At 57.4% G+C, this 11,886-nt stretch overlaps 1 protein-coding gene across 1 annotated transcript; it reads right to left on the minus strand.

Moving 5' to 3' along the window:
* Positions 1-802: 802 nt before the first annotated feature.
* On the minus strand, positions 803-10,412 carry SPRY3 (sprouty RTK signaling antagonist 3). The gene is made up of 2 exons (XM_035541792.2): positions 10,252-10,412; positions 803-7,484 (listed from the first exon to the last, which is right to left on the minus strand). The coding sequence occupies exon 2, from the start codon at positions 7,435-7,437 to the stop codon at positions 6,517-6,519; it is 921 nt and encodes a 306-aa protein (XP_035397685.1). The 5' UTR covers positions 7,438-7,484; positions 10,252-10,412; the 3' UTR covers positions 803-6,516.
* Positions 10,413-11,886: the final 1,474 nt, after the last annotated feature.

An 11,886-nucleotide genomic window follows, 5' to 3' on the forward strand; every position in this document is an offset into this window, starting at 1 on the left:
GAGAGGGGTCTTGAGCACAGGTCTACCTCAGCAAAACCATCCTGTGAAAGAGGAGACAGGGTCAAGGGCTGGGCACTGAAGCCAGGGAGTTCAGACTGGGCTACGGGAAGTGCCACTATCCGTGGGCTTCATTGGCCACTGAATCTATAGGAAGGGACTTTATGCCCTGGAAGTGCCTGAATAAAGATCCAGCATCTGTGTGGCAGGGGAGCTCCACGTGAACAGAAGATACTCTTGAGCCGAGAAGTTGTTACTGGGCTCTGCACATGCAGATGCATTTAACACTGGCCTGTAATGTGCAGGCAGATCCGGGCACGTCTGCTCCAGCAGCTGCTGGTGCTGCGGCATAGATTTGTCCCTCAGAGGCCAAACACATCGTTGAGGTGCCTCCTGCAGCCGGTGGGGAGAGACAGCTATGGACAAGCCACAGTTCCTCCTGCAGATGTCCACTGCCCTGTGGCAGCACCCCAATTCTCCTGGCAGCAGAAGGGCTTCAGAGATGTGTCGTGGTGACCAAAATCCCCCAGATCTCAGCGATTTCTTACCTCACTCCCTCCTTTTGCTGCCCAGGAACCCACCCTGTCTCAAGGATCTGGGCCATTCACAGCAAGGAAGCACTCACTGAGATTCGTGAGGTTTTTTTGAGCATCAGAAGGGCTCCCAGGGGAGATGTTGGAGAGCCCAGACTGATCCCCACCACCACCCATCCCATGCCAGCAGTGCCCATGCAGAGCCAGCACCTGTTAAGAGCCCTTCCAAAGCCTGAGTCATGCCCTGGCCGCCATGAAGACAAGAAGACACGTTCAAAATTAATATATATTTTTATTGAATATTTGCTCTAAGTGGGCTTGTGAAGCCACCCATAGAATTACTTCTTTCATCTCAGCAGTGGTTCAGTAACAGTTATTAGCTTTGCAAGAGAAGAAAACCAAACAGAAGGGGGTGCATTAAAATAAATAGGTTATTTTTTCTTATCTTTAAAATAAACTTTTGAAATAAATACTTTGTGTTTTTTTTTTTTTTAATTTTATTTTTTCCCCTTAAAAGGTACAAGAGTATTGTCAAAAAACAGCCATCAGGTTATAAACATGTATTATACCTTATAGAAAGGAACCCAAATAAAGGCAGCCGGGGAGGGACCTCTTTATACACTGTACAGAATGCCTTTGTACCAATTAAACGGAGAAGGAGAGGCTTCGGTTCTTGCTACGAGACCCTCCTTTGAAGCCAAGGGGACCCGTCTTCTCAGCAGAACTTTGTGCTGAGGACCCCTGGGGAGGCAGGGGGCTGCCTGTCTGCCGAGCATCATGAAGGCCTGGGGGAGCCCTTGGGAGAAGATGGGCAGAGGAGAAGGGGAGGAGAAGGGGGAAAGGGGCTCCAGGCAGGGAAGGAGGGGACCAGCCCTGCCAGCTCCAGGGGGGCCACAACACCAGGGAGGGTTTGGTCCTGCTGAGGCCCTTTGGGTGCTGCAGGAAGGCGCAGCAGGACGGAGACCCAGTGTGAGCCCTCTGCCCCTGCAGCCCAGTGCTTCCCCTGGCTCAGCACTGGGACATTCACCATGCCCCTAAGGGGCATTTATTCTCTCCCCATCCATCCAACACCCCTCCTGCCTGCGGGCCCTTGCGGGGCACCTTTCAGCCCCCTGGATTATGCCCTCAGGGGATTCTTCTGTGACAAGCACCCCAGGCAGACCAAGCCTCGCCTGGGCAGGTTCCTGCTCTGGGGGCACAGAGCGGTTACTAGAAGGAGACGGAGCTTGCAAGAGATCCCAATGCTCACTGAAAAGTACCCCAAACCATGCCAAGCCCAAAGGAGAGCACAGCTCTGGTTCAGATCCCAACCAGCAACGTGCAGCTGCTGCGAGCATCCTGCAGGAGTGGGCTCCGTGGGCTCCCAGAAGGAGGCGAGCCTCACCTGGAGCCTACTAAAAAGCACCAATGGGCTTTGGGGTGGGGAGTAGGGGGTACATCCTTCTCTACTTTCCCCACACGCTGATCACAAAAAGACCTTCCAATATCCAATGCAGCCTCAAAACACCCACGGACCAGAGAGAGCGAGCAACCTAACAGAGCAGATGCTGGAAACAAGGCTGGGGCATGGCGCATCCCCCCCCGGGCCAGCCCACTCGCACAAACCCTACAGCAGCTTCTCTCGCCCCGCCACTCATCCCTCTTTATTGCACTAAAGCAGCTGTCTGCAAACTGTAATTTTGTGCTTTGGCATCTTTTGGTCGATGACACTTCCCCACCGGTCTTTGGGATCATACTTGAGGATGGGGAAGAGCCAACTCAACAGGATTTTATGGGGATAGGAGAATACAATCCCAAAGAGCTTCTCCCCCCCAAACCCAACGCTACAAATCAATTTTATTATTTTTTTTGGGTGATCCTTAGCTGCCAGCTTCTGCTTTGATGCGAGGCACCAAGGTTTCTCAGGGGTAGGTGGCAACCCGAGCAGCAGCCCAAGGAGCACCTCTGCCCTTCCACCAGGAGGGCTGGAGGAGCTGGTATGGGATGGAGTCTTCACCCCGGTCCCCAGTAACCTCTCCTCAACAGTGTCCATACATTTACCAGTATTGAAGGAGGGGAGCGGGGCTGGGGGAATGGCACAGAGCAAGCACCATCAGGAGTCTTTGGAGATCCGGATGGGAAGAGCAGAGCAGGGGGAGCTCAGGTCCTGCTCAGCAGCTCCTGCCCTGCCTCCTGCTCCTTTGGCACCTGAGTCTCTCTTTCCTTAAATTTGCCCTAACATGTTTCTTGGAAAAGGAGCCCACGACCAGCACAGACACACAACGTGGAGAAATGCTCTCTTGTGAAGCAGATCCATCCTTGTCGGGTCACAGGGGTGCAGGGAAAACAGAGGACTTGACATGTGACTCTCCAAAAAGAAAACCAGAAAAGACACGTCGGGACAGAGAGAAACCCAAACTGTCAGGACAAGCAGCTGCAAACAAACATCTGGAGCAGATGTTATCTGACTCATTACAGGGTGGGGCAGGAAAGGGGCTCACAATTCCAACCAAAATTGGAGTCCTCTCGAAAGGGAAACCAAACTATCTGGCAGGCAGAGATGGGGAAGGAGCAGGATGGATCTGGTCTGAAGACATTAGGAAAAGCTTGGGAGAAAAAAAAAAAAAAAAATGATCAGAGACTGCCCACAGTCTTCCTGACAGCAGAAGAGCTCAAAGAACCAGAGCTGGCCTCCTCTGAGAGCTTTTGGCAAATCCCAACCTGTCTTTTCTGCCGAGAGCAAGTAATGGGAGCTCTTCGAGGCCCCTCCAGATGAGCAGGAAGCAGTAACCCCGCATGAAGCCTCCATGAACAGGGTAGGGCCAGACAGTCCTGAACATCTCCAGCCCATGCAACTATAAGACCTGGACGTGGCTCTGCATTTTACCCTCAACACAGCCAAACCGAGCCCTGCATGGCCTGACAGCCCTCCGTGCCCACCCGGGGCTCCCTTCCTGTCAATGCCCGTCTGCGTGCCCCATATTCCATACGATATATCTCACAGACTTGGCATTTCTTGCAGATCAGACATCCAAGAGACCTGGCCGGACTCCGCAGCCCTGCGCCCAGGCTGTGGCATGGTTCCCTATGGGAAATGGGACTTCCGCACTGACCCAGAAAAAGCCCATTAAGCAGAAGACATCCTGGCCTCTTATCAATCACAGAAGGCAAATTTGCTGCAGTTGTAGTGCAGGGCTCCACCTCGCCATGCTGGTGCCAAGCCAAACTGGCGCTGAGGAGCTGGTATCTGGACAGCCATCTCCTCATCCGGCAGCTCCAGCACCTGGGGGAGGTCACCCCATGCTTGCATGACTTGGGAGGCCGTGAAAATGATGAAGCTTCACATGTTGAGTCATTCCACCATCAGGAGAGGAAGCAATGAATTGCAAAGATACAGAGGTGGTAACTAAATTTACAAGACAGCTCCATTTAAAAAGGAGGAGGAAAAAAAATCAAAGTAGAGCAAGTTGGAAAATTCTGTTCATTAGTTTTCTTCTAAAAGTTTCAATGAACTATTTCACATTCTCATTGAAGTGAGACAGTTCAAATCCTCAATGGAAAAAAAAAAGGGGGGGGGGGGTTGGATTTTTACCCTAAAAAGATTTACACTTTCTAGGAGGAATAAGTTTAATCAGCGCCAATAGAGAAGTGAACAGAGTGTTGAAAAGGAAGGGTGCCTCTTGGTGGAAGTCTCTCCCCGAAACACTGCTTGGAAATAGGGAGCCAAGCAACTGTTGGCATATGGAAAAATACATTTGCAAAATATTTTACAACCAATGCCACAGAGATGGACTTGTCTTGTGGTGGTACAGACACCTACAGGCTATTTTCTGAGAAGGTTATTGCCTTAAAACCCAAATGGCTGGCCATGGAGGACCTGCAAACTGCTCGGGCATCATCTTCTCCCTTCTGAACACCAGGAGATCCTTGCTGCAAGCCCCAGCACCACCCTGAATTCCCTACCACTCACGGAGGTGGGCTCTCTGTCTGGCCAGAGGAAACATCTTCCATCAGCACCCCTCAGGCTCCAGGTGAGACCAGGGTCAGGATCTCAGTCGTGCCCGTAACACGCCCCAGGCACAAACTTCACACCACGGATGGGATCCACCTCCCCTGCCACAAGTTCAACATCTGGGTCCCTTAGAGTCAAGGGAGTCGGGCACCGCCAGAGCACGATTTAATTAATGTTTTCAAGGGGGATGAATCACTCCCTGGAGCTGCTTTTTTCTGCAGCAGAGGGAGCTTGGATCAGACGCGGATTTTAGATAGCAAATGTATGGGAAGATGAATCCCATCATGAAAGCCTACCTCCTGGCTCACTGCAAGCCAGCACTAAATCCTACCCCCTCTCTGCAGCCTGCAAACCTCCCTGTCCCCCTCTCCCGACTACCCAGGAACTAAAGGTCTAGGATTAGCAATAAACAGACTTGGAAATCATCTTCCAGCATGTGCAAGTGTACCAGGAAGCCAAACCTTGCATCTGGCACCATTCACAGCAGTATCATGGATATTATTAGTAATAGTCCTAGCCATCCTAACGTTATATTTATATATACAAAAATAGATCCACAGAACTCTACGGAAAGAGGTGGCTGAGTGAATGCAATGGGCAAGCCCTGGACGGCAGGGTCTTGGAGGAAGCCAAGGGAGACGTTGCATATATTTCTCCAGGGGAACCATTCACTTCCCTCCGCACACACACGTCTTGAGGGAGGGACGGGTGGGCAGAGCCGAGCGCTGGGACAGCATCCCAGCTCCAAACTCCCCCGACCCATGGCCGATGCAAGCGGAGATGGGGGTCCAGGTCCGGGAGGATCGCCCCCCAGCTGCAGCAATGGGATTGACTTTTTATCATAGCACATAAATCATGGAGCACTGACCCTGTCTCAGGTTTCCTTCTGGTCTGCAGATGGCCCAGCCCAAGGGCTCGGTTCAGCCCCATTTCCAGTTTGCCAACGCTGTCACAGAATGCCCTCAGCAGTGACACTGGTGGTGGTGTGGCACGCTGATGGCAAAGGAAAGCAAGGCGAGGACTCAAAGGCAACCTCCGCAGGGAGGGAAGGTCAGGTTCCCGTCTTTGGACATCCCTTTCTGCTCTCCATTTTCCCCAACCCAAAGCAGGGCCCCCCCACTGGGGAGTCCCCCCACATCAGTGCTAAGTGGCAGGGAGAGCAGCGCTGGCTGTTGATAGTTGGGTTTAGGGACTCTTTTAAAGTGAATTCAGTGCTGGTGGAAGGTACCAGACAGGCAGAAGGCAGATCTAGGGAACAGGATGGTGGGACAAAGCTCCTATCCCCATGGCTACTTCACCCTACCCCCAAGGACAAGCCTGTGAGGGTAGAAGGGGAGGTGCAGCATCTGCTCAGTGATGGGACAGAGCTTGGGGGGAGCACCAACCCCCTCCCATCCCACCAGGTTTGCACTTTGGAGGCAGCCCCTCCAGCACTGCACCTCCAGGCGTGGAGGAATGAATGGCTATTTCAAACCAGCATCTCGCTCTCCATCAAATCCCAGGGGGACCTTCCCCTCGCTGCAGCTGGGCGGGAGCCAAAAGGTTTCGAAAGCTTCCCACACCTTCCCTTCCTCTTGGAGGCAGCACAAAATGAGATGCCATCTCATTTCAGAGCTAGCTGGCATCTCCCAGTGGCTTCCAAGCAGGCGGGGAAGCCGCTGCTGCCTGGGGGAGCCCTGCAGCACCTGGGGAAGTGGGCTGTGGGCAGTGGCAGAAAGTGGAGACCACCCATGAAAAGTGCTGGAAGGAGAGGAGGAGAGAACGAGTCCAGGCTCCTGGAGGACTCCGGCTTGGGATGCGTGGAACCACCTCTTCCTCCCGTGGGAAGAGCCACAGCCTGCGTGCTCCTGGTGGCCGGGGGACCCTGAGTCTCGTTCCCAAGAGGAGGCGGTGGGCAGGGGGAGCACAGCAGAGCGGAGGGAGCCAAAGGAGGACAGGGATGAAGGGGAGAGGAGGAGGAAGAGGAATCAAGCCTGCTTCTCCTCCCCGGGAGGGTCATACCGGCTTATCCAGCGTCTTGGGGAAAGGCGTGCCGCTGGAGGAGGAGATCTTTCTGCACACCGTGTTGGTGTGGGTCTGGCAGCGGCAGCCGGGGCGTTTCAGGCCGTCGTAACCCCGCTGGCAAAGTTTGAGGCACCCCAAGGTGGGAAAGTAGCAGCAGAGGCAGGGCATGAGGAGGGAGAGGAAGCTCATGGCAGCCCAGCGGGCGCAGCAGGACCCCGGCCCACAGGAGCAGGGGTCATCGGCGCAGGTGTCCTCGTCGTCGGTGGAGCAGTGGTAGAAGAGACCCTTGACGCAGCAGAGGCAAGTCCCATAGTCGAGGAGGCTCTCGGGGGAGCAGAGGCAGCGCTGGTTGCAGAGCCAGCAGGAGGGCAGGCTGCGCGCGGCCGTGCAGCGGGCGCACTTGCACCGCCCGCACTCCTCGCAGATGAAGAGGTGCCCGGCGTGCAGGCTGGGCTTCTCCACCGCCCCCTTCAGCGGAGACTCCTCCGGCTTCAGCTCGCCGGCCCGGGGCTGCGTCCGGATGAGCGAGTGGCCCGAGTGGGACGGTGTCAGGCTGCTCAGGAGGCGCTGGTCGGAGGCGGTGGTGCTTTGGGACACGGAGCTGGCCGTGCTGGAATGGCTCATGGGTTGCTGCAGGGGTGGCATCTGGTGCTGCTGGCTGTGGCTGCGGTGCAGGTCCGGGAAGGTGGAAGACACCAGGCGGTCCTGAGGCCACTCCTGCTTGTGCGGTGGCTGCGACAGGGACGGGTTGGAGCGGGCTTGCTGGAAGCAGGCAGCCGGCCTCTCCACGTAGTTGTTGCTGGCACGGATGGAGCGGATTTGGTCAATGGACAGGACCTGCTGGAAGTCCTCGGCGGGTGGGTCCATCGTCTCGTCGCAGCTGAGCTCAGCCACACTGGAAGAGAGCTGCATTTCCAGGAGCAAAGAGACCCTGCGGCATCAGGGCACATATAAAAATCCTAAAACAGGGCAGGAAGACAGAGAAAACATTCATGTTACATTTCATAACGAGACCGTCCCTACAGCCCTGGGAGCAAAGACTGACCGCAGAGCTCCTAACGAAGTTATTCCCACAGCAAGCCTCAAAGTACTCCTGAGCCTGGGGAGACTTTGGCCCGGACATTTCCAAAAAGCGGGACTGTGAGAGCTGTCCCTTGACAAAGGAGGGTGCAGCATCTCCCCATGCTTTCCATGTCCTTCCCGAGGAGGTTCCCCATCCTCCTGCCAGCACTGATGGGCGCTGTCCTTCCTCCCTAGAGGAGGGGAAATGTGAAGCTGAGGCTTGTCCAGTGCCGGAGCTGGGAACAGCATCTCCTCCAGATCAGGAGACTGTCATGAGCCAGGGGCACAGAGAAGGAGGGGAACCAAACACATTTGATTTCAAGCAGCAACAGCAACAAATCACCACTAATACGACATGTGCTTGGCCAGGGACTGGGACTCCCCTAGTCCTGGCATCTCCCACTGCAGGGTCCAGGTTTCCCACTTGCATCCCCATCCTGAACACCAAGGAAGGGCAAGTGTCTCCTTAACCCCACCACAAGCACAGTGTGAAGCTGGCAAAGCTGATTTAGCAGCTTGTCTTGCTCCTGCACTGAAGCTGCCACGCAAAAATGGAGCAGCAGCAGGGATGCCCTTCATTGCATGCCAGTACCCATCCAGAAGCTTTCCCCCCAGCAAAATCATGTCCAGATTTCAACGTCGGATATGTGCTTTTCGTGTGCAGCCAGCTTCCCCGGGACAAAGCCATTTTCTGGCAGATCAAATGTGTGATCCACGGGTGACACCGATATTGTCACGGTGCCCACAGGAAGGCTGTGTTTCGATAGGAAGCTCCCTGTGGCCAGCAGGCCAGGCAGTGGCTTTCAAGTAGGTGAGGGGCCACAGGTAGAATCTGCTCATGCAGCAGAGAGAGGCAGAGGGAAGATTGATTTTCATTAGCTAGGCTGACCTTGAAGAGCAGGGAAAAGCAAAGGCAACTTACTTCGACTGTTAAAGCAAGATCTGCCCTCTCCCATCCCCCTTCCCGGAAAGAAAAGGCAACCAATCTGCTTAGATTTGTTGTTTTTTCCTTTGCAAGGAGCCCATCTCCAAGCTGTCTCGAGCGAGATGCTCGCCCCATCCAGGGCAATGCGGGCAGCGAGGGGGTCACTCTCCCTGGCTGCCCACAGCTGGTTTGGTACCGATTTCTTTAGCGGCAATAGCAAGGTGAGCTGAGAGGGCACGGCTGGCCCAGACAATTTTTGTGAACATGCTTCCAGGATGGGAAACAGCCTCCTGCCTTCTGTTACCTGCTGCCGCTGAGCACATCACCCGGAGGCTCTTGCTGAGGCAAGGGCTGGAGAGCTGGAGCGCTCCGGACCCCTGCGGAGATGTGGCACATCTGTGGATGGGACCGTGCAGGAGGGAGCAGAGCCACCTCAGTGGGGTCCTGTGTCCCTCGGGACCCAGATCCCATCTCGGGGGGGATCACAATGATTTACACCCAGTGCAGGAGGGGCTCCTCGCATCTGGGTGTCCGTCCCCTCCATCCTGGGTGCTGGGATTTGGTGGGATTTGGGCTTTAGGATTCCAGCCAGGCAGACGGGGGGCTCTGGGCAGGTTCCCGTGGGGGGCTTCAAGCAAGTTGTGAGCCAAAGGGAGAGACCAGGGACAGTGGAGGGTCCCACGGGGATGGAAAGAGTGGAACTGAGAAACTGAGAGCAGGCAAAGAGCAGACCCAGCACAGCTACGCCCAATCCTCCAGGCAAGAAGCAGAGCTCAGGAGACACGAGAGCCATGCTTAGGCAGGAGGAGCAGCGCGGCGGACACTGCAAGGTGGGGGGGACAGCAGGCAGTAGGAACGCACAGCGCATTGCAGCCGGGACACTTGGGATCTGGGTCCCGGCCTTGGATGCAGCACCCAGGGCGTGACAAGTCCTAGGAGGACCCACAGCAGGGTCCGGATGCTCCTGGACCTACCATCCCCAGACGCAGGGGTTAGACAGAGGTGTCCCCTTCTGGGACCTGAGCAGACATGAAATGGGGGTGGAGGACCTGTGGGTCCCCTGGTACAGTGGGATGGGGGAAGAGGGGCTGGATGAGCGGGGTGGGGACCCCACTTGCTCCCATCCCTCCCTGCTCCAGACAGAAACCAGCCGGGCTGGGGGGGCTGCAGCAGGTCCCTGCCCTGTCCCCAAAGCGTTGTCCCCACTCCCTGCCTACCTGCCCGGCCGGGGGGGGGACCGGGGCAGCGTGTCCCCAGCCTCCTCCTCACACCCTGCCTGCCAAGCGGGCATGCCAGCCCCGGAAACCGGGCGAGCTTTATGGCCGCCAGCAGCCCCAAACATATAAAGTTCGTGTGATAATGGGCCAGAGGAGGGGATCGTAAAAGCAAATGATTTACAGGCGCTGGAGGCGGCTGCGAGCCGGGGCCGAGCCTCGCAGAGCTCCCAGGTGGGAGAAGAGGGGGGCTTCACCCACGCTCTCCCCTCCGGCGCCCCCCGGTGCCCACGCGTGGCCGGGCTCCCACCCGCACCCCCGTGCCCATCCCCGCCGCCTCCGGGCGCCCGCAGCCCTCCCCGCACGCCCCCCACGCGGGACACCCCGAACCCACGCACCCCGCGCTGGCAGCCGGCACCCCCCTTTCCCACCTTTTTCCCTATTTCTTCCTGCTCCCCGTTCCTCCCCCGCGGCCACCCCCGCGCCCCAGCGCCCACGCGTGCCCCCCGCCCCGTCCCCACTCACCCCGCCGCCGCTCCATCCGCCGTGCCCAGCCGCCGCCAGCCCCCGCCGCGGGGCTGCCTAGGGGCGGGCGACGGGCATGGGCGGGGGGCACCGCCCGCCCCCCCGGCCCCGCAGCCGGGGGCAGCGAGGGAGAGCCCGGGAGGGCTGCCCGGGCCGGGTTTGTGAATGCAGGCAGCTCCCCGGAGCTCCTTGTGAATGGGGGCAGCGTGGAGGATGGGAGGGAGGGAGGGATTTATTGCTGCCCGTTAGCATCTCTCGCTCTCCCTCTCTCTCTCTGCCGCTCGCCTTCCCGGAGCTGGAGCTCTTAATGCTTACCTAAGTGGCGTCATCCAGCTGAAATTGAATCGGCCCATTAGCGGTCCCCACAGAGCCCTGTGCATCCGCTCCCCAGATAATGACTGCAACAGAGCCGAGAGCTGCGGGATGCAGCAGGCGCTATTTAAACATTTCCGTCTCCTCTCGGGCTCCGCTTCCCCCCTCCGCGCCCACCAGCACGGCCCCGCTCTCCCCGGCCCTGGTCCCCGGGGGCCGCGGGTGGCAGCCCGGCGTAAGCCCTCAGATCAGTCGCCGTGGCCGAGCTGTGTCGGGTTTGGCCATGGGAGCAAGGGCTGGGAGCGACGCGCGCTGTCACCTCGACACGGAACTGGCCAGGCGATGGGCACCGTCACCTGCCCTCTGATCCCCGTCCCAGTCACCTCTTCCTGGGCATCTCAGGAGCATCAGTAGAGCCTGGATGCTGTCCACACCTTACTCTACTAAAAAGTCCACGCCGATGACCAAATTAGCTCCTGTGATAGAAGCTCAGAGGCTGGGAAGGGGCTTCTGCATGCCAGGCTCCTCCACACCAGCCCCCGGCTCTCTGTTCTCCCAGAAACAAACCTCAGCCTCAAGGTCCTTACGGGATGGGGACCTTCTGTCCCAAACGCTGCGCCCTCCCTCCTCGTGCTGCCTGCTCTGAGGCTTGGGTGCACTGAGGACCCTTGTGACACCCCTCGGCCCCATCCAGAGGTAACTGGACGGGGATTAGCAGCTCTGAAGATACAAGACCTCTGCATGTTGGACGGGGCTACGGACCCTGCTGGAGCTCCCAGCCTCACTTTGTTCCCCTCGAGCCCTCCTGAATCCTTTTCTAGTGGTGTTTGTTGGCCTGGCAAACAACATCAGCAGCTCGGGGGATGCTGAGGACCCATTTCTGAGGAGCTGGGCTGAAGCCAGCACAGAACCCACTTCCCAGGGCAGGGCAGGTCTGGGTGCGTGGCAGCGGGACGGGCTGGCGGGGCAGAAGACGGCACAGCACGTGGGCACTAACCAGGAGGATCCCACTGACCTCAGTGGCTCCCTCCCAGTTCACGCCAGCAGAAGGCCAGCAGTGACCAGGGCCTCTGCCCTCCAGTGGCACCCAGCTGAGCCCTTCCAGGCTCATTTTTTTGCTGAGCATTTCTCCGTCTACATGGGATGCCTCCAGAGATGCTCCTCCAGGAGGGGTGAAGGCAGCCCTGAGAGCATCCCTCAGCCTGGGCTCCGGGCAGAGCCTCAACGCCGCGTCTCCACGCTCCAACCAGTCCCTCCTCTTCTCCACATCGCTCTCAGCGCAGGCTTTAAAGGCGCAGAAAGGAACGAGGTGCCCAAATCCCA

Source organism: Cygnus atratus, chromosome 13 (genome assembly GCF_013377495.2).
Source record: "Cygnus atratus isolate AKBS03 ecotype Queensland, Australia chromosome 13, CAtr_DNAZoo_HiC_assembly, whole genome shotgun sequence".
NCBI lineage: Eukaryota > Metazoa > Chordata > Aves > Anseriformes > Anatidae > Cygnus > Cygnus atratus.